A 23,960-nucleotide genomic window follows, 5' to 3' on the forward strand; every position below is an offset into this window, starting at 1 on the left:
GAGGTTCTGTCTGCCTGCATAGCTGACTGTCCATCTGTCCGTCTCACTAACGTGGCCAAAAGCAACATTTGGCATCTGCAAAAAAGTCTTACAGAGTGGGCTGTGTGTGTGTGTGTGTGTGTGTGTGTGTGTGTGTGTGTGTGTGTGTGTGTGTGTGTGTGTGTGTGTGTGAGAGAGAGAGAGAGAGAGAAGGGGGAACACTTGATGGGTGCAAGCTGCACACTTGGAAGTAACGAAGGTGATGATTGTGTGTGTGTGTGTGTGTGTGTGTGTGTGTGTGTGTGTGTGTGTGTGTGTGTGTGTGTGTGTGTCTACGTGCTTGTGTCTGATGAGTGGTGGGGTGACATTGTGAATGTGTGTGCGATGCTGTGACACATCGCCTACGACTCATTATGGTTTCACTGTGATCAGACAGCTAGGGAGCTGTCAACCACATACACACACACCCACAAAGACCTCCACACACACACACCAAATGCATACACACATTCAGACACCTCCGTCGTTACTTGGAGCTCATGACATCTCCCAGCTCGCACCCCCGCAGGACACAGACACATGCAGTAACACACAAGAAAACACACACTGAACACACAAATGCAAGCATGCACACACGTCAACACCTATGTAAATGTGTGCACACATTCAGACAGGCATCTACAATTAGACGCTTGTGTGGGAGATGTAGATGTGTGATTAGTTTGTTTTCACTGTAGTGTGTGTCTGTGTGTGTGTGTGTTGTGTGCTACAGTCCGCTTTCTCTTCATTAACGTCAGTTATGGCAGTGAGCAGGGTTGCCTCTCTGTTCTTATTGGGTCCAACTGCACACAGCTGATCAAAGCAACATAATAGTCAACAGTTGTGCACGATGTGCGTTTTCACTTTGTGTGTTTTAATGTGCTGAAAACAGACTTTTCTCACCAGTTATTAAAACTATATAGTTGTGCCCCAAGTTGGTAAAATCAGCTGTGATCAAATTATTAATTTAAAAGCCAGCCATATATACCTTCAGTGTCCACTGTGCATTTGGTCAAACATTAGATGGAGCTTGAACAACAATTTTACAATTTCACTTTTCCTCGTGTTTTGTACATTATTTCATCCGGTTCCATCTCGTCAGGTGTTGACAAAGAAAAAGTGGATTGTTACCGATATTATGAGTTCAATTATTTGGTTTGGTGCCTATAGCGGCTTATGAAATCACACTGATGTGTCACTGAAGATACTATACATAAATATAGTTGTTAATTATAAATGCAACTAAGAAAACCTATGAGCATTAAACAGTTAAACAGCTTTGGCTACTTTTAACTAAAATTCACTGATGTTACAATAGCAGCGTGATACAAGTGATACCTCTCCATTTTCCAAAGGGTGAATCTTTGAATAAAAAGATGTGCAGATAACTTCATCATCTCTGGTGTAAGATGGAGGTCCTTTGCGCGGTTCGATGTTGAATCGCGTCTCACACTCCGTTTCTGTGATGGCGTAGTACTGCCAGGGTTCATAGGTAACACCATCTATTGAACGCTCCAAGATCCAGTTACCTGCATACACAAGTATTGATGAAGACAATCATGATAAAATCCATCAAATCTGTACTGTGGATGAGGGGGAAGGTCAATAAATATAATGGACATCTAAGGCAGTGTTAAGGTCACCTACTTAAAATACATAGAAAATTGACAAAACATTCAATTTCATATCTTGGGGCAAATAGTGATATTTCAACTCATGAGTTCATTGACAACAAAAAAAAAAAAAAAGTGAAGGGCTTCAGCCCTACAAATCACCATGCAACATAAAGCTATAGCATGTAATTTCTTTTTAATCTTTTTTTAGAAATATTCTCTAAAATATATCTTAGTGTGGAGAGGTGCTCTCAAAGATTTCTGTGAGGAAGATTTTTTTTAAGCAGCCTGGCAGCAGTGCAAAGATATTCCCTTCTGAAGAGCGAGCCAAACATTAGCTCTCAAGTGATTTTATGTTGTTTTTGTGTTTTCTAAAATTCAAGTATGTTTTTTTCCCCCCCCTTCTGTTTAATGAACTCAGTGCATGTTAAAATGAATGGCTCGATCCACCCAATCACAAAACTGAACACTGTTCTATAGGTCTTTACAATAAAAGACAATCTAATTGAGTTTGGGCAAACAGGAATCCTGTCCAATAAAAAAAACAAAAACAAAACAACACACACAAACAATTAAACTCAAACTGTCATAAGAGCTAACGGAGACTGCAACAGTCTAATTTATGTAAAATTAAGTAAATTCTGGGTCTGTTACACACTATTATAACTCTTGTGGCCTGATATTTGTGCAGGGACTTTGTGTTGTATTTCACAAGTGTTTCTTCCCAACGCAAGAGATAAAATAAATAATTGGACGGTCTGTTGAAGGTTATCCTTGTGTTATCCTTTGTCTCATTCCTATTGTCCATCACTAGATTTGTTTCACAACTGCTTCCAGTAAAAACCTGAATAGGCAAACATCAAATTTTACTAGGTGTGTGTGTGTGTGTGTGTGTGTGTGTGTGTGTGTACCTAGACACACAATGAGCAAAGAAGTTCATTTAAGGGGGGCAGCACAGTAGCAAGAGGAGAGTAATTTGTTGATTGTTGACTACAACTGTAGTAAAATACATTTTATTAAATGCAAACCTTCAAATTAATCGTGGATCCTCTGTGAGAAGAGCAAGTGCTATAATTACTGTATTTAGGCTGGAAGTGTCTAGATTGCACTTTATAACACAGTCAATGCGTGATTGTATAAGCAAAACCAAAAATATGAACCATTCAAAGTGTGTGTGGCTGTCTACACACAAGCAGAATACCAACCTGGGCGAGGCGAGTTGGCTGCCTTTAGGATCACATAGGCGATCTGGAAAACCTGGATTAATACAGAGAGAGAAAAGAAATGAGCAACAGTTTAACCTGTAATACACAGGTACCTGTGCTAACAATATTTCTTCCAGCCTTATACTGTACGTAATAAACACAGGAGTGAAGAGAGATTACAACTGAGGGGTTCTCATTACCGGTCTGCAAGAACCCCTGCCCCAAACACTGTTGTTAGCCGTGCTGCTAAACACTGCTGTTAGCCGTGCTGCTAAACACTGCTGTTAGCCGTGCTGCTAAACACTGCTGTTAGCCGTGCTGCTAAACACTGCTGTTAGCCGTGCTGCTAAACACTGCTGTTAGCCGTGCTGCTAAACACTGCTGTTAGCCGTGCTGCTAAACACTGCTGCTAGCCTTCCTGCTAAACACTGTTGTTAGCCTTGCTGCTAACCCTGCAACTAAACACTGCTGTTAGCCTTCCTGCTAGCCTTGCTGCTAAACATTTTTGCTAGCCTTGCTGCTAAACATTGTTGTTAGCCTTGCTGCTAACCCTGCAGCTAAACGCTGCTCTTAGCCTTCCTGCTAGCCTTGCAGTGAAACACTGTCGCTAGCTTTGCTGCTAGTCTTACTGCTAAACCTGCAGTTAAACGCTGCTTTTACCCTTCCAGCTAGCCTTCCTGCTAACCCTGCTGCTAAACACTTCTCCCAATATTGTTCCCAATATTGCTGCCAACACTGCCCTCTCCACTGCTGATTACCTGGATCAGGTGTGTTCAATCAATCAGAAGCTGGAAAACAACCCTTTAGATGAGGGAGGATTACACTGAATTAGTATCTTCCACTGTCTGATTGGCTGAACACACCTGATCCAGGTAATTAGCAGTGGGTAGGGGAGGGGGAGCTTGAAAAATAATGAGGGGAGGGGACCTTGAGGACCAGGATTGAGAGCCCCCAGTTTAACTCATGTCAATGAGTTATATTTTAAAAATACTGAAATAACCAGACTGTTTTTCTTTGGACTGACATTCCTACAGCCTGATCACCAACTAGACTGGCAGACATACAGACAGGCAGATGGGCACAGACATTGGATGTAGGTCAAATGCTGACTCCCTGTCTCTTCACCACAACATCTTCCAGCCCATCCATTCTCACTATGAGTATCTCTCTTTCTTCTCATGATGTGGGAAGCAGTGTCACATTTCAGCAATTAGAACAGGAAGAATGATGTGAGAGTGAGAGAGAGAGAGAGAGAGAGAGTGTATTTCAGGGTAACCTTATAGCAGTCATTCAAACTCTCTACAAAGGGCCACTGTTACCTGTACTCAGACAGAGGACGAAATGGTGTGTGTGTGTGTGTGTGTGTGTGTGTGTGTGTGTGTGTGTGTGTGTGTGTGTGTGTGTGTGTGTGTGTGTGTGTGTGTGTGAGTGAGTGAGTGAGAGAGAAAAGCTCCCAGCAGTAGCTTGTAGTTTTGTGACAGCTAGGCAGATCCAGCAGCTAAACATGGATGACTATAGCTAAGTAATGCAGAGTGTGTGTGTGTGTGTGTGTTTGTGTGGAAGGCTGCAGTGTGTCATACACTATGTTTTGATACCACATGGATCAGACTAGAGAATTTCTCCCCCTTCGACAGAGCATCAACTAATAAACACCAATAACTGTCCTGCCAGAAATCGCACAGCTGCTGTGTAAATGTGGATCTTCCTTGCGTGACATTTATTGTCAAAGTTTATAGTGAGATGATGTCATGGACAGATCATATTATGAGCCTTCAAATTTGAATTGGTTAGAGTCGCTTTTCTTACGGATTTCTTTTTCTTCTGGACTGCAGCTCCAATCGGCAGCAGGGTGTCTGCAAGTTTCATCAGGTTGCATTTGAGACCTCATTAATGTAAATTATTATGAACCAAACAAAATCACATCACTGGATAAACACAACTAAACAAACCGAAGCAAAAACATGAATAAAATGATTGTAGATTTCTTCTGAATTCATTTAATAACAGTATATTGGCATAGAGTTCAGATCTTAAGTCTGTTGTCTTTGTTGTGTGTTAGAGGACTGATACTTTAAGTCAAATTGAAATCACAAGTGATTTTGTTTTTTGGAAAAATATTTTCTTGTGTACTGTGATGTAAAACAAATATGTTCTTTGGGAGAATCTCACACATGCTTCTTTAGTCTTCAGTCTGTTTTCATGTATTTTTGAGTTGGCAGTGGTGCAAAGACACAATATCAATAACCCTGCAGCATGATGTTAGTGAACAATGAGGGCCACACACCTCTGCACTATTTAGCTTCTAGACCGATCTTGAGGTTAGCAGTAGCAGTAGCAGTAGTAAGTAAAGTAGCCACAGAAGTTATTTTAACAGTGCATTAGATGTTTGATTGCAACGGTTTAGAACAAGTAGCTAAAAAAGATGTGTGATGAGAAGATGAGTGACAAAACGGTGACATTCACACTACTGACTGGACTGGCTCCAAGTTGTCAGTCTGTATATGAAGCAGTCCAACTGGGCCAAGCTCCAGCTTCAGTATCTGATGTAAATTCTCAAGAGAAAAATGTACATCTCAGAGGAAAGGACTTGGCTTTATCTGCAAGCTAAAAATACCATTGCTTTCTCTTTTAAACAACTAAAGTTAAAGAGTGAAACAATTTGTGACTAATTGATCCTTCAAGTCACGATGTGTAATTTGTTCTTTTCTTTTGTTTGTTTCCATCTGATGCATATGTCTGCACTTCTAAAATAAACCTCTGACTCAAAGAGCTCATTTTTACATTTCATACTTCAAACTGAAGTGCTGAAGAGTTGGAGGAAAATTATTCCCTAATTAAATAAGGACTTCAAAATTGCATTTAGACTCCTGTTTTATAAGCGGTAGAGTCTTGCATTTTGGCTTACAAAGAGATTTTGATACTTTAAGCAATACAGATCAATGTTTATTTCCAAAAAGTCTTAAGGATTTGATTGCAGCCATTGTACATATTTGAGACGAAGCGGGTACGGCATTACCTGAGCACCAGCCAAAAAACCCACCAAGCCAAATGAGCAATTATAATGTTTATTTTAATGCTCGATCAGTCCATTTACGCCCTGCGCCCAGTATGTATGTGTTGCCTACAATTACATGGACTTAAGGATCCACTTTGTCTCAGCGTGATTTGGACACTCGATGACAGTGGCTTGACTGAACAGCTGGTGTTTACAGGCCATGCACATGGAAAATTGTTAAAATCTCTACGGCCCGATAAACTGGCATCCAACTTCTATTCCAGATAGTCATCCAACCAATTACAGTCGACTTTGTGCACAAAAGCACCAAATGCTGATCAGAAGAGTGGTGTAAAAGCAGAATGAGCCACATCAGACAAGTGAACCATACAGTGCAGACACACAGGTGGATGTGCCATCATCAAAATCACTAGCGTGCAGACTCATTACATTTCACTGCCACTTTAAATAAAATGTTACCATCTCACTGAAATTAGTTTGTTGGTTTCGGAGGTAACTGAGTTTCAGTCATTTCTCTTGAGTCTGCTGATTTAGTCTTCTGTCTGTTGTTTGTTCTAGTTTCAGCTTAGTAACCACAGAGCATTCACACCTTTGGTACCTAACAAAGGCACACAAATTAGTTTGGTTTCAAAGAGAGGATGGTTTCAGCTGTAGCCCATATTGAAGTCACCTGTTGTGGTGCTTCAGCTTCAGCCCTCCTTGTCTAAAGACCAGCGAGTTGTGCGAGGACACCATAAGAAACTTTATTCCTAACTTCTTACACTTTGCTTTGCACTAGCCCTTTTCTACTCTGGAAAGCCTGTTTCACATGGTTTTTTTCAACAGATCCCTGCTCTCCTCTGCACAGTCTCTGCCCCAAGTCTTTTAGACCTGCTCGTCCCTTACCTTCAAATCCGTGGCTTAACAACTGGATCCCTGAGCAAAGCATCACACTCAAGAGTGCTTAGAGGTGCCACAAATCCATCTACTCTTATTGAATATCAGGGTCTGCTTATGTCTTCTTGTCACAGTATTACCAGGGCAAAGACTGAATACTACCAGGACAAGCTCAGCAACCCCACAGACACCCAGAAAGCTGTTCTCCATTTTCAAATCACTCATCTACCAACCTCCTCCATACACCTCTCTCACTGCCGACAACTTGGTCGACTTCTTTACCGATAAGGTGGCAGCCATCATCTCACAGTTCTCACCTCCAGATCCTGCTAACTTCTTCTAACACTGCATCACTGTCCTCATTTTCAAATCCGAAGGAGGATGATGTATCCTCTTGCTCTCTGGATCCGATCCCTTCCACTGTCTTTAAAGCAGTTGCACCAACACTAATGGCAGCTATTACACAAATCATCAACACATGTCATTCAAGCAGGTCCGGATTACCCCACTGCTTAAGAAGCCTTCTCTTGATCCCTCCCCTTGTAGGGAATTACAGACCCATCTCTCTCCTTCAATGTCTGACCAAGATCATAGAACAAGCAGGCTTCAAAATTTCTTTTCCAAGAATGACCTCCTCTATGTCAACAAGTCTGGCTTCAAGAGTGGTCACTCCACAGAAACCTCACTCCTGATGGTTGTGGAATCTCTGCAGGCTGCAAAAGCCACAGGTCAGTTTTCTGTTTTAATACTACTCGACCTATCTGCAGCCTTTGACACTCTGAACCATCAGATCCTCTTGTCCACACTCTCTGACTTGTTCATCTCAGGATCAGCTCTAGCCTGGCATCCGTCTTACTTATCGGAACAAACCTTGAATGTAGCCTGGCAGGGGCATGTTTCCAACCCTCATATCCTCTCTACTGGTGTGCCACAGGGTTCAGTTCTTGGTCCTTCTTTTTTCCATCTATAATATATCCCTGGGTTCTATCATCTGCTCACATGGCTTTTCCTATCACTGCTATGGTGACAACACACAGCTCTCCCTGTCCTTTCAGGACCTGAGGACTTCACTTTATCATCACGCATTTCTGCCCGTCTCTATGACATCTCTGCTTGGATAAGAAAGGCATCTCCTCTCCAAGACCAAAGTTCTTGTCTTCCCAGCCAGACCTTCGACAAAACACATCAGTATCAGCATTGGATCTGCAGTGATTGTCCCCACTAAGTCGGACAGAAATTTGGGGGTCATTGACAACCAACTGAGCTTAAGCGACCACATCTTCTCAGTCTCTAAGACATACAGATTTGCCATCTACAACATCAGAAAGATCAGACCCTACCTCACGGAATATACAACCCAACTCATTGTGCAGGCGCTGGTCATATCTGCACAATCAAACCCTTGCAGAAGGGTAATCGCCTAATTTATAATCATCCAAAAAAGGACTCGTATCACACCACTCGTCAGATCTCTACACTGGCTTTCTGTAGCTGCTCACATAAGGTTCAAAGCTCTGTCTCTTGCCTAGAGGGTGGTCAACTCAACAGCTCCTGCTTACCTCAAGTCCCTTATTCAAGTCTGCAATTCCTCCCTTCCACTGCACTCTGCCAATGAACAATGTCTGGTGTTCCCAGCGCCACACAGAAGACACCAAGCCAAACTCTTAAGCTCAGTGATCCCATGATAGTGGAACAAGCTATCAAACTCTGCACGCTCAACAACCTCACTCCCAACATTTAAAAAACTGCTGCAAACAGAACTCTTCCGCACCTTCCTATGTACTTAAATCTATAATAAATAAATAAATAAATAAAAATGTCCTATCTGCTCTTTCCTGCACCTACATCTCATGAAAGACTTCTTCCGATAGGACTTTGCTTTTATGTTTTCTCCTTGACTTTGATTTTTGCTGCCTTGCACATCACTTGTCCCTTTGGAAAAAAGCATCTACTAAATGACTAAATGTAAATCTCACTAGACTAATAAAGGAGCTTTTGGCCGTGTTCTAGCATGAACATCCCAGTTTCCCTGACTGCCGTATTTAACACAGGCAAACAGCCTGTGTTAAATTCGGCAGTCAAACAAGCAATAGATGTTCAATGGAGCCAAGCAGTCATTTTTCACTGCGCTCCTATTAAAAACTGTGGAGAAATTAAAGATTTTGAATCAAAAATAATATGAAATATAATAAGTTTATTGTGTTTGTCACACAGAAGAGGCTGCAATGGAGTGTATCACTCACAGAAAATGGCCTCTGGATAAAACTGAGAAACAGCCTCAGAGTGTGTAACAACCAATTTAAAATCCATTCTCTTTAAGTCTCCTTCTCCCTCTGATCTGCTCCAAACACACACGTAAAAAAAAAAAAAAAAAAAAAAACACACCCACAGACTAACACACTCGCACGCAGACTTGGTCGTAATTTGGCCTTAGGCTTTTTAAATAGGCTTTAGTCTGCACAAAACACCAGATGCTGCAATCACTCCCACATTCTTGCTTTGGCCTGAGCTACTGTCCAAAATTACACCAACAAAGTTTTATTGAGTGCAACAGATGTGTCATTTAACTTCTCTCTGTTAAGAGTAAAGATATTTTTCTGGCGCTAAAAGTTGAGTGTACATCGTGTTCATGTTCCTAATCATTACCACTTTAAGACAAGCAACTTAATCTACGCACCAGGTAGGTTGTGTGGTTACATTTGAGGTTTCCTATGACTTTTTACAAAAAGAAATCACAAAATGTCTCCAACAGATTGATATGTCATATGTCAGGTAAAGGATCATCAAGTTCTTATGGAGACTGATTTCAAGTAGGTGAGCCTCGAGCATCTGCTTTGACAAGGTGTTTTTGACCAGGACGCGGAGTGTAGACAGTGCTAGTGACAGTGTCAGTGACTCTGTGTGTGTGTGTGTGTGTGTGTGTGTGTGTGTGTGTGTGTGTGTGTGTGTGTGTGTGTGTGTGTGTGTGTGTGCGTGCGTGAGTGAGTGAGTGAGTGAGTGGGTGAGAGGGTAATGAAAGCCCATTTACTGACAGCTTCCTTCGGTACCCTGATCTGTCTCTGCCAGCTTCTCCTCACAGCCCAAGAGAGTAAAGTTGGTGTATGGTTTGACAACCTCAGTCAAACTGTCCAAACTGGCCACTGCATTTCCCCAACAACACCAATTTAACCAAATCCCCTCTGAAGCTGATAAACAATTGTCGCCATGGCAAAATGTCTTTAAACCCTAATGGTAAAACAGTCCTAATCTATTAGTAATTTCTATAGGCGCTTGGCAACACGTTTCTTCACATATTTGAGATGCATTTTGGTTTTATATGGAACGACTGGAGGTGTAACAGACCAATAATTACAAAAATAAAAATAAGCTATATGAAATTTTCTATATGATTTATATGAAAATCTATATGAAATAAGGTGGTCCTCCACCCTCTTCAACAGGTTTCTAGTGTCAGATGCATCTGCATGAACACTTACAATTTAATAATTCATCTGAATATGATGAAGAACCTGCAGACGTTCCTTCTTTCACCTGCACATAACAACACACGCGGACCCTCGGCTCCCACTTTCTCTCATTACTGAGTCTTTCCTTCCAGAGAGCCTCAACAATAACGAGAGGAAATGAGGGTGGTGATGTCACATGCGAGACACACACACACACACACACACACACACACACACACGCACACAAACACACACACACACTTTCAGAGTAAGATGACTGTGGTCACAAGGGAAATTCAAGGGACATTCATTTCCATTGGACTAATCAAGTCCCTCTGTCGCACACACAGACACACACACTTTATTGATAATGTAAATGATATAGTCAATCAATCCAAATCAGTGTGAGGTTGATCTACTATTTCTCAGATAAATACAAAATTGAATTAATAAACTGAGAGTTACGGTACTTGATGAGAGGAGGATTGTTTACAGGCTTTTCCAGTGAAGTTGGTTGCAAAAACCATCTCATGTCCAAATAACCTCTATATTTATAGCATATGAATATTTCAGCTACATGCAAGAAGGTAAATTGAATTGTGGTGTAAACATATTCTCAGGAAATGGCAGAACTGAGATTGGAGGAGCGAGTCTACACAGATTTAGCACCAAACAAGCCACATCCTTACAACAAATCACGTAGTTTTTTTAAACATACCAAACTCCAAATAATTTACCATATGTAAACTCGACTTTATTGCCATTACCACAATCTTTCCATAACATTGACCTTTCTGTAGAGGCAGCCATTTTACAGAATTAAAAAAAAACAAAAAAAACTGCAGGAACTTTGACAACATTGGCGCAGCAGTCATTTTTTCATAATTGCTGTAGCTTATTTGAAATATTCACATTTCTTTTATATTTCTGGTGCTGTATAGAGAGTGTGATACAATGTGATTTAAAAAAAGTGGCCGGTTAATGCACAATGTTTTGGAAATGTTCTGCCCTTCACAACTTTTACTACATAATTGCGAAGCCCTTCTCTTATTTTGCATTCAGATGGGCGATTTCTTTTTTGTTTTAGGAAAAATAAGAGGTGGGCCCCTAATAAATGCTGAAACCAAATAAGCTGAAGATTATTTGTGCAAATCTTTTACCTTTTTCATGAGTGGAATAAAAACCATGACAGTGGACAACAAACAAACAGGCATTTACTCAAATGAAAAAGAGAATTACAAGAAAAAACAAGAATTACTATTTTAGAGTCAGATGGACGACCTGAAGGCTATGTCCATATCAAACATTATATGGTGACTGTTTGAACTGGCTCAGTAGAGTGTTACTGGTTGTGAAATGCTTTTAAAGATGACAGTGATAAATGGAAGATTTTGGTTTTTGTAAGCTACCTGTCAGTAATTACTCAATTAATCATTTGCCCCCTCCATTATTTTGCTGTAGATTTCGATAAAAGTTAGCCTGTGTGCAAGAACATTAAGTATTAAAACACATCAGTCACCAGCTCCAACACGGACATTAAAGTCAGCAAACACGCATGACACTGTGTGTGGCAGCGTAAATGTATTCACTGGTCACACCACTCCAGCAAAAGATGGCTGCTGTTTCACCTTCTTTCCAGATGTCTGTGATGGCGATTGGCATTAAAACAAATAAATAAGTTTTGTCACTGCTTTTATGTCTGTGTATTCTCATTTCCTTATGTGTATCATGAGCTTTATCTGAAATACTCCAATGTATACTCAGGCTTTTTTTTTTTTTTTTCAGGCTGAAAGGGTTTGAGATCTTTGAATTCCTGCATAAGTGTGTTGTTTACTGTCTGTGTGTTATAGGCATCTTCAGTTTGTGGACCCAACAGCCATCTGAAAACAGTGGCACTAACACTCCTGAGCTTTCTTCCATCTTCCAAATGTGTCAAAAAGCTTTTGTGGAGTGTTGACTTTGACTTCTTAGCTTGGGCTGATGCAGGGACCTCATTCTCCAGCATTGGGATGTGTAATATGAAAGATCTATGAGATCTAAATCTTTGTTATTCATGTTTTGACCAGTGTTTTGATCAGTAAACCTTGATATAAGAAAATAAATACAAATGATTTGCTTGTTCAAGGAAAATGGAGGATGTGGCTTAATTTGATCTATGGCAGTTCCAGTGGATTCCAATAATGACAGGTCAACATTAAAACCTCTTCCATCATGAAGCCTAGCTGACCACAGCTGTTGGTCTTTGAGAGGAAGGGCAACAGAGAGGGGGTGTTTGTTACTGCAAGGTTCAAGGGTGGGCAAAGGCTCCAGGAAATGAGGTGAGAAAAGTCAATACAGTAAGCTCACAGGTGTGTGTGTGTGTGTGTGTGTGTGTGTGTGTGTGTGTGTGTGTGTGTGTGTGTCTACCTGTTTCAAGTCCAGGGTGATAGTCACATAGTGGTAATCCATTCCATTTTTTATGGAGGGACTCTGCCACCAACGGTTCGTCCCATCAATAGCATATTCTATGGGATGACGCTCTGTGCGTGCGCGCACACACACAAACACAAACACAAACACACACACACACACACACACACACACACACACACACACACACACACACACACAGAGAAAGCAGTATGAGGGCAGGGGTAAATCAGTTTTTTTTTATTCTATTTAAATATTCAAAAATAAAATAATGAAAAGCATATTTCCTACTTACCAAAAAAATTAAAAAGAAAAGAATAACAGATTTTCCTTCTGTTTCATTTCACCTCTGAATTAAAAAATATAAATAAAAAGAACATTAACCTTTCTGTAGAATTTACTCCTGGGAGTCTTTACTACTCCACACAATAGCTTTAACGGAACAACCAGATAAAACACACTTTATAATGGCAAAGGTGACTTTTTTAAACATAGTCCGTATGCAGGATTGTTGTGTGATGGCTTTTTCCATATGTGGGAGAGTATTTTTAACAGAAGATGTACTGTTTCAGTTTGACTGGCAGCTGTCAAACACTTGGCTATTTAAGTGTGACATTTCTGTTAAAAACCATGGCAACTATCACTGGCAAGATGAAGAAGCTCCTTTGGTAAAATTCACTTTCCTCTTTTATACACCATCCTTCCCCTTTACTCTTCATTTCCTTCTGAGGCAAATAAACATAATTATTTTTCCACTTACAAGTAACATAAGGGATTCTAAAACTACTGAAAACCCAACTCCATCTGCCAGAAATGACTTAATTAATCTGTTAAAGTGCATTTGTAGGTTTAAAATCCTTGTTAATCAGTATGTAGAAAAACATGAAGGCTGACAATTGATTAAAATGCAATTCTGTTGATATTTCCCAAGCATCAAAAGATGAGTGAACACGTGGTGCTGATGTAACTGACTTAGTGTACGTACAAAACTGGAATATATGCTACAAATTCACTGACTTTTGTTTTACAAATTCACTGACTTTATGTTTTTGAGAAGATTTTCATGCGTGGGATTACTTTTCAACAAATGTGAAACCAAGAAACAATTTTTTTTCCTTAGGTTAGCAGAGCATAAAGACTGAAGCTCAAAAAGATGCTGACCACTCCTTTCCCAATGCATCCATGCCGAGCTCACCCTCTCCTGCCTCTAACTTCATGTCGGATGGACATATGTAACTGTACTAATTCAATTCTCATTTAACTCCATACAAGAATCCAACATCAACAACAACAACAACAACATTTTTAAATTATATTTTAAAAAGATATGTCTTCAATCTTAGTATTAGGAGACAGATGTATTTGAATAATTTCAGTTCATCTTTCACTTCCTCACCCTTCACTCTCTTGCTGCTCGGCTTTCTCACCACTATATTATTTCCTCCTTTCCTCTCTCACCTTCACCACCTGTTACACTAACTGACAACAGGATTAAACTATACTAAACTAAAAGTAACTGGACTTTCTAGTCCACAAACTGCACAGTTAGTGACTAAGTGGTTTGGTGACCGACCAATCACTGTTTACTAGTGACTGACTGACTCACTGACTGACAGAGGGGTTGAATGACTATGAGTCTAGTTAACTGTTAAATTATGATAGCATGCTCATTGTGCTTTGTCATCTTGTGCCATTGCAGTAGATTCCTCAGTTAATTTGCTAATTATCACTTCAGACAAAATGATTGGTTAACATCTGGCCAATTGGGTTCTAATTAACTTATCTAGCTTGATTAATTACTGTAATCACTATGCCATAAGTCACGCACGCACGTGTGTGTGTGTGTGTGTGTGTGTGTGTGTGTGTGTGTATATACCCTTACCAAATTGGTTTACACTCATTTGGTTGCAGATTCGACACTGAGGGTTTTTCACAGGCTGGCCTGGTACATGTTCCACCAGCTTACAGTACATCTCTGGAGCCATTGAACCACAGGTAGCGTTAGCCGTTATATCTGCCATGGACGCCAGGTTCAGCACTGCCGGAAACAGACCTGGGAGGAAATCACACAGGCAATCAAACACCCAAACAGATGATGTAACAAAAGCATCTGTACGCATTAGTAGTGAGGTCTGCTACATGAGGTGCAACAGCTTTTCTCCTTCTGGTGTAAACAAGAACAAATACAGGTCCGATATTTGGGAAAGTATCCTTCATTCATGACATACACCAATCTTCTTAATTGCTGTAAGTTTGACAACAAATACAGTTTTTCAAAAATGTCAGCCAACTCCTTTTAATCCATTAAATGACACGACGCAGGAAACTGCAGCTCTTAACAGTGTAGTCAGATCATCACTAGTCGCAGGCTCAGGTCAGTTCAAATGAGGTCAGACAAGCTTCATTCTTTAAAACAACAACAACAAAAAAAGGCTGTCAGCAGCCAAATGCAGTGGGGGGACACTTGTGACACCTCACACATCATGCTTTGCATAGAAGTTTTGTATTTCCACTCATTACAATTGTACTTTGTGTAGTCTTGTTTAGGGAGAGGCAGCAGTTGTACAGAGGTTACGAGTAATGTCCGGAACATGTGGGAGAGGACAAGTGATTTATACTGTTTGAGCTCATTAATGTGATATTTTGGGTACAATCTAATGCAAATATCATCATTTACTCCTCTACAAATAGCGAGAGCTGGGATGCGTTCATGCCAAAAAAGACACTGTGGGCCTACACTGCTGTAGCTCAGTTGGTAAGGCAGTCATCCATGGACCACACGGTCAGTGGTTCAATCCCCGGTCCCGGCTATAAGTCAAAGTGTCTCTGGGCAGGACACTGAACCCCTAACAGTACATTCCCACCCCCAGCTGTGCAGTACCGGTCCAAGCAAAACATCAACATGCGAATCATGATTTACTGTGGTGACCCTGAACTCACGGGATAAGTGGACTCAAATGTACATTATATTATTCAGGCATTATTTCCCGTTTCCTGGATAATTTTCGCTGCTGTCAGAATGTAAACTTGGGAACCATACATAAAAACTCAAACAAACACAGATTTAGTTTCAACAGAAATACTGAAAGTGATCAATAATGTAATATCTTTACTGTTTTTATCATTTGTGCACCCCTTCTTGGAGACTGTTGAGTTAAATTTATATAAGAAGTCATTCAATAGAACAACTTGTCAAAAATTACCATGAGAAAAGTGGTTCATTATAAAAACAAAACAAAAACCACTGATCTTGATACAAGATCAGTGCTATTCAGCAATAACCTTTTGTTATTATCTGGATACAGTACTGAGATCTTAGTGATCGAAAATAAAAAATTCTGACAATCATTAAACCCTAAAATAAACCAATTGAATCAGTTGAAAATGCACAATATTAAAATGATTGATCATTGATAAATTGATTACGGCCACAATAAAAGCTTCACAGGGAGAAGTTATCATGATCTTTTGTGAAAGATCTGATACTGCACAGTCGTATTCCCTTCTACTTGAGAAAAAAACTACAACCCCAATTCCAAAAAAGTGGATGTGAAATATGTAAATAAAAAAGTAAAAAATCAAAAATGTGTAAATTAAAAACAGAATGCAATGATTTGCAAATGTCATCAACCTATATTTTATTCACAATAGAACATAAAAGACATCAAATGTTAAAACAGAAATTGTAACATTTCATTGAAAATATTAGTTCATTTTGAATTTCAGGGCAGCAACATTTTATACCTTTTATACCCAGCAACACACATGACTGGGTATAAAAAGGGCATTTCAGAGAGAAAGAGGGTCTTAAATGTAAAGATGGGCAGAGGTTCACCAATCTGCAAAAAACTGCACCAAAACAATTTCAGAAAAATGTTCCTCAACGTGAAATTGCGAAAACTTTGAAGATCTACAGTATATAATATCATCAAAAGATTCAGAGAATCAGCAGGAATCTCTGGTTGCAAAGTTCAAAGGTAAAAACTGGATGCGTGTGATCTTCAGGCCCTCAGGCAGCATTGCATTAAAGACAGGCATGATTCTCAGGGCCAAAGCTCATTTACAATGGTCTCAGGCAAAATGGAAAACTGTTCTGTGGTCAGATGATTCAACATTTGAAATTCAGAAACTGAATTTCTTAAAATTCTGGTCTCCTGACTTCCCAGACATTTACCGACAGTCAAAAGAAGAAAGGATGCTACACAATGATGAACATCACCCTCTTCAAACCTTTTTGAAATGTTTTGCTGCCATCAAATATTTTCCATGAAATGTTCAAATGTCTCAGTTTCAATATCTGATATGCTGTTTATGTTAGATTATGATTGTTTTTAATTATATTTTACACATTGTCCCAACTTTGTTGGAATTGGGGCTTGTACATGCCTGTTTAATCCCTGCAACATTTTATCAGCTGGGGTTTTTTGATGGCAGAGTAGCAGCAATTACCGCTTAATTTCTTCAGTATGGAGGTATTAATTTGGGAAATGAAGAAAAAGAGCCTTTACAATTTCCCAAAGCCTACGATCAACAAAAAACTGTACTGTTCCCATAATAAAAGCACATTAGTCTCACAGTGAATGACAAGATTCTAGACAAGTACTGGAATAGTTTACATACACATGGTTCACATTTCCTGTCTGGACAAAAGATTAAAAAAAAAAAACACATAAATGCATAACATTACATCAGATATTCCAGTCCTGATTTAAAGCCTCCAGTTTTTATCGTTAAACAACATGTGCACTGATATGCAAACATAAAATCTCATGCAAATATGTGTCTAGTAATGGTACAGTGTGGACACTGCATGTGTTTGTCTAGATGAGTCCAGCTGTTTGGCCAGATGTCAGCACTGATGAACTGTGAAGAACATCCGAGACACCCAAAGCCTCTCTCACATGTGTACACATTCTCACACACATGCTCATTACATAAACACACTGAGTCAACCTGCATGCCTCCAAACCCCTCAGTAATATGTGATAATCGACACCACTTACTCTAGGAAGCCCGGTTCCCATAACAAAGTTTTCATAAACGGCCAAGTTCTCACTGTGCTTGGACAGTTTTGTCCAATACTATAATTTACCATAAAGACCACATTAATGAATATTTACACTGAAACATATCACGTATGGGGAGTACACTTTTGTCACAGAGTAATCAAAAACATAATTAAATGTGAATCTAATTAAAAGCATCCAATAGAGGCCCCAGCTTTTTACTTTAAACTAATTTAGACTAAAACAAGCTTAAAAAAAGAATCAAACAAACAACAACAACAAAAAGCGTATATACTGTATGTAATTAACTCTGTGTTTCTGAGAGCTGTCTGCCCTCTAGTGGTCACAAACAACTAAATGTAGCTTTAAGAAAATTTAATTTCAGTAGGCACCAGTGAGTAAAGGAACCCAATTATGTGTTTTTACTCCCATCTTTTCATTAGCAGCTTTCTGAATTACTAACAACGTTGGTATTTGACTGAGAACTCAGTCAGTGAAAAGCAGCCTAAACTCTTTCCACTCTTTTGTTCATTCAACCTCAGAGGCTTTGAAAAGAGACTAAAAACATAAAATATATTAATTGTTGGTTGTTGTGTTGGCTCGACTGCTGTTTTGTCGTTGTTACTTTTTGACGAAACCTGCCAGTGAAAACTTGACTCATGCCGACTCTGGTGCATCATATCAAACGTAAACATTTATGTTTAATATTGCCATGGTGCTTTTTAAAAACAATGAATAAATGAATTAATGAATAAAACTTTATAGAAATACTCTTAGTTGAGGCTGTAATGCAACATCAAAACAGTTGCTTTGATGAATATGTTTTTCATGGTTCTTCTCCACACAATTTTTGAAATACTGCCTCCTGCTTCTGCCAGGAAATCCTGCCTACATCCCGTTTATTCCTGGGTTTTGATCTCCCACCAAATATTAATGTGCGTGGGAGACTGTGCTTTCTTTATTAGTGTCGTTTTACCTTCAGATGAGAGAGCTAACACCTTTACCTTCCAATCAGTTGCCTGTGGTAGATTCACAGAATTTCAATGGTATTTGTTCCAAGTTTGACCACATACTTGGGTTTGTCTATTTCTTTGCCATTTGTTCCAATCTACGTGTAGCTCCAACCTCCAACACATACAGTATTTAGTTTACATTTCCTCAGACTGTCTATACAAAGCTATTGATCTCACACCACATTGTCTGTGGGGAACAATTTGGACACAGACTCAATGCTGACATCATACAGCTTAAAAGGTAAAGAGGTCCACAGAGAACACGAAATAACATCAGCAGTGATATGCATAACTGAAATTGTTGAATGTACATTTTCTTTGTAAGGTTTCAAAGGTTCTTGGATGTCTTCGTTGTTGACTGGCAGAGCGTCTCCGGCTAAATATCAAACTTATTTCGAGGGAGAATCTCATCGGATGTTAGACTGCCTTTGGCTATAGATAACATCTTTTCCTCTCTTGCCTTTTATGTGAAACAATAAGGTGAGATAACAGAGAAATTGAGGTGGAAGGCTGAAGTCAGGCTTTAGATTTCAGATTCACTGAATGACAAGGACACGAGGACTGTTTGCCTATGGCTCTATGGCCCCCACACACACTCACAGGTTCATCACCTTCCACTCTTTTCTCTCTGCTCTGATAACCATGGTAACCTGTCTGTCTGTGTGTCCGTCTGTCTGTTGGCCTCTGGATCCCCCTGTCTCCGCTCTGTTAACCAGGTATCTCGTAGGATTTGCTGCCACACCGGCTCCAAAGTATGATACTGTTCAAATGTCCAAATAAAGTGAAAGTTGTGGGACTGTCATTGCCAAAGAAGCTGTTGCAGCAACTTGACACTGATCAAAAAGCAACTGTAGTAAAGTTGGTCAATCTATTCATATTCCCCTTGTGCTGCAGCGATATACTTTATCACCTGACAATTTGTTTCTTGTTTCTTTAGTACTGAAAGGTGATGCAGCTAATGTGAAATATGTCATTTGACTTTTATGTTACCGTTACCTCGTCACAAGATTGACCAAGTTCTCTTTTTATGGAGAAAACTCAGACACGTTGTTTGTGGTCGATCTTCCCTCGCTTTCCATCTACTATTTACATTAAAAAAATTCATACTTAAAGAGCTGGTATTTTGGCTCTGATTACGATTATTATGATCATATTATTCACCCAAAAGTAGTCTCTTCACAAATAGCCCAGACTGTCTTCTGACCTATCAGTCACTTCATACGCTGTTAAGATTTGCATTTGCATTATACACCTACATGAGCACCTCTAACTGTCAGGAGGTGTGGCCTCCACATTTGAAACAACATTCAAATCTGTTATTTTTTAAAACTTCATGAGGTCGTTAGTCAGTAGATCCCATCTCCCTGAACTGATTGTGCCTACAATGAATAACATTGAGATTAGGAGAATCTGATTTAGCATTAAACTATTTCAGGTATGTATCCTTTCCATGAAGCTGAAGTTTCGTGTGTTGAGATTAAAATAAAGGGCTTCAATATATTTACATAGTTAACATTTCAAGTAATGATGCAAATCAATAATCATAATTTGAGTTCCTGAATTATTAATTTACAAACTAAATACCAATAAATGTACATGCAAATAATTGGTTTATCAAATGAAACACATTGCTGTTGTTAAAAATACATAATGCAGGTTTTAATAAATGATCATGTTTATATCCAAACTGATGGGATGAAAAGAAAAAACATGCTCTACAGACGGTGGCAACTTTGCATCCTATTTATTATGTGTTAGTGTGTTTTTCTATAACCAAATACACCAAAGCAACTCTAAAGTCCGACTGATAGCGGATCCAGCTCAGCCTCCGTCATCAGACACAGCTGTTGCTGCAGATGAATGCTCTGTGGAAGTTTTAAGTCTATAATAGCACATTTCCTTGTTTCCTCTTTTTTGTTTAATGGAGACTGGAATTAAGGGAACTGGAATGTATCCAGATTTTAGAGCACGCTTCAGTCTTGCTCCTTATCTGACTAACGCTCATGTATCCCCAGTGTGATGTCACAATGGCAGCAACCACAACACTGCTTTCTCTCCAGGTGGGGGAATCAAGCATAAAAAAAGAAGTTTCATACTTTGAAAGCACAATATCATCACCTTAATCCACCCCAGCTCTTTTGTTTTGTTTTTGTTTTCATCCATAGCAGCATTTTAGGTCCTGTAATAAAAACTACATGTTCTGAATGACAACTGAGCAAACGCCATCATCTGAGCAGACCCTTTGATAACACTTCACATCAAAGTGAACTCTTCTGATCTGATCTTCATTTAACAAGTCAAAAAAATATTTTTTAACTACTGTAACATAACTGCTAAGAGTCTTTAAAAAATGAGACAGTAAAAACAAACTGCATTCTGTAAGGCTAAACTGAGCTGGAACCAGACCCTACTAAGTATTTCATTTAAAAAAAAAAAAGAAAAAAAAAACTTCCAATAGTCGTACTGTATTTTGAAAGTCAACATCTGACACTATACACTTCCATCAACATCACTGGTAACACCATGCATCAAGAGGTATATAGTGATACAGACTCAGGATGGTTTTCTGTTTTACCATCAGTGTGGTAAAATGGACAAAAACACATCCATTTAAAGAGAAAATGTCCACCTTGCCTGGATTTCCACCAGCTCACAATGACAGCAAATTTGTTTTACTGCATAAAGGAATCTTATTATATTATGAATAAAACTTTATTTGCTTTCTGTGTCATGGTAGAAGATGACTCTGCACTGCTTTCTTTTCTCTGTGTGCGTATGTGTGATGGATGTGTTATTGTTGAGTTTTGAGGCTAGATGCATGCTTGATGGAATAAGAAGGAGGTTGAAAGAGACAGGATCATCTCTCTCTGTATCTGTGTGCGTGTGTGTGTGTGTTGTAACTGTCGCTCCCTCCATCCTGAATAGTTGGGGTGAGAGAGAGAGAAGAGAGAGAGAGAGAGGGGGGGCGAGAGAGAGAGAGATGGAAGGAAAAAGGATAGAAAGATTGATGGAGAGGGAGAGAGATGGATGGAGGGATTTTCAGAGAAAGATAGAGTGTTGTTTAAAAGGGTCAGGGCCAGGAGAGGGATGAGGGATGAGACTGCGATAATCCTGTAAACTCCTACACACACACACACACACACACACACACACACACACACACAAAACCCATTCATACACACATCTGCATATAGAAGTGAATGTGTGGAGTAAAACACAAATGCAAAATAGTGACTGACACTCACACACACACACACACACACTTTATCGACTATTAATTCCCAATCCTGACACACTGTCAAATACATTTTCGGTATATTACAACACATCTGATTCAGTTTTACAACAAAAACAATATAAACACTAACAAGTCATGAGCCAGTTCTCAGCCTTGTGCAGGTCTCTCCCATGAAGCTAATCTGTTTTGTTAGCTCAGATGTGCTCTTCACTCCTGAAATCTGATTTCTCTTCTATATCCGAGCTTCACAACCAAACAAATCCAGGAAATTTGATTTTAACAATTTAACAAGGAGAGTAGAATTCAATGCATGTCCCAAATTATGACAAATACTACTCAAAATGTCTTCATGCAGGTGAATCAACAGTTGTGATTTCCATTTGCACACTCTCCAGATCACAACTTAATTATCTTGTTATCTGAAGATATCAAACTTCTTGCTACAACGAGGAAACTAAAATTGTTTTTTGAGCACAGAGTTACTTACTAAATGATTCTGTCTGCAATGTCTGATCGTATCCATCCAAACAAAGGTTTTCCTTCAGAATAAACAATCATTGGTGCTCCACTTATAACAAGCTCACAAGGCTCAATCCTCAGTAAGGCTCTAATAGTTACTGAACCAAGACACTACGTTATAATAACACATAAGAACACAAGAGACCGTGGCAAAACATAAATATGGTGTCTGATAAGAATTTTCTAATGTTTCTGTCATCTTGCTGTCTGCAGTTACAAATAAAATTATTAATTAAATAAAACTAATTATGTCGCCATATTGTTATTTCAAACTTTATCCAACTTTTACAAGAAGATTAAAAACTATTTCTCAAGACCATGACCATGAATGGATGGTTGCTGTGATGTCAAAACTCCAACAGAAAAATGGCAAGAGGAAACTAATTTGCTGCCTCACGATAAGACATTTAAATCAAGATACTGAAATAGATACAAATACATTAAGGTATTAATTGTTGTAAGTGATTGAAGAAACTAGTGATGCTACTATTCTAATTGTCCTAAAACAAAAATTTCACAACAGAGGTTACTAGTATTACTATAACTATGTTACCATTATTTTATATTAGGAAATGTTAATGTTATTAATTCATGTTAATACAACTTTCTATTGTATCAAGACGTTGAGTCTGGACCAAGGCTGAACAAGAGCATGGTTAAAGAGAGAAACCGGAGGCCAGTCAGTGCATCATTTGGTTTCAGAATTTCTAGATAATATATTTGTTTGTTGGCTGATAATACATCCAAGTTCAGTGAATTACACCCTTTGCTAGACTTCAGACACGGTTTAAGTTTGTACAGTAGCTGCTGGTGTTTTCAGTGAGCAGAAATCTTGTTCCAAATGTCATGCAGAGAAAATGATGTGGGCAAACTGATACTAACGTTGAGTTCATGGCCACGTTACAACACTGTTATTGTAGCTTGTGTTGAGTGTTCGTGAACACTGTCATGATATGCGCTCTTTGATTGTTACATTTTCTCAACGCGTATAGCGACAAAGACACAGCAAAGGCATCTGAAAAACCTGTTTGTGTCACAGCCTCCTGAAAGGTCACAGTGAATGAATCAATTTGTTTAAAGTAGACTGAACCACTAACTGAGGATTTTTCATTATACATATACTAAAAAAACAAAATGAGTCTGATCTCACATAGTTGAGTCTGTTTTTCCCTTTGGTTTGACTCAATATTAGCTCTCCGAAATACTGGAATGAATAGAATAAGTACTTTTACTTTTCTTGTTCTTATTTGTCTGAAAATGTACATTAATCTGCACTTGGCCACTCTTCTGTCGACCTCCAGGGGTTTCAAGCTGAAATGAAAACTAAGTCAACATCCTGCTCTCAGTAGGACTTCCTGCCCCAGGAGTCTGAGTGTGTCAGCATGTCTCTGTGTCCCTGTGTGTGTGTGTGTGTGTGTGTGTGTGTGTGTGTGTGTGTGTGTGTGTGTTCCCCTCAGAAATGAAGCTCAAAAGAAAAATAAAAGCAGACGGTCATCCTGACCTGAAAGACTGCAATGAATGACTTGTTATACAAAGAAAATAAAATGTGGGACTGGAATTGTTGGTTGACCGCAATGATCAAGGCACTTTACCATCTCACT

The 23,960-nt window shown here is 39.2% G+C and overlaps 1 protein-coding gene across 5 annotated transcripts in view; it reads right to left on the minus strand.

The window, feature by feature from the left end:
- The window catches only part of lama2 (laminin, alpha 2), a 156,130-nt gene that overhangs the window by 109,966 nt on the left and 22,204 nt on the right, over positions 1-23,960 (minus strand). For all 5 annotated transcript variants that reach the window (XM_067481811.1, XM_067481810.1, XM_067481809.1 and 2 more), the window contains exons 2-5: positions 14,466-14,636; positions 12,581-12,693; positions 2,837-2,888; positions 1,357-1,547 (exon numbers count right to left, since the gene is read on the minus strand). In XM_067481811.1, coding sequence (XP_067337912.1) covers positions 1,357-1,547; positions 2,837-2,888; positions 12,581-12,693; positions 14,466-14,636 — 527 coding nt within the window. The remainder of the gene's footprint in view (positions 1-1,356; positions 1,548-2,836; positions 2,889-12,580; positions 12,694-14,465; positions 14,637-23,960) is intronic.

The sequence above is a fragment of the Channa argus genome, chromosome 17 (assembly GCF_033026475.1).
Source record: "Channa argus isolate prfri chromosome 17, Channa argus male v1.0, whole genome shotgun sequence".
NCBI lineage: Eukaryota > Metazoa > Chordata > Actinopteri > Anabantiformes > Channidae > Channa > Channa argus.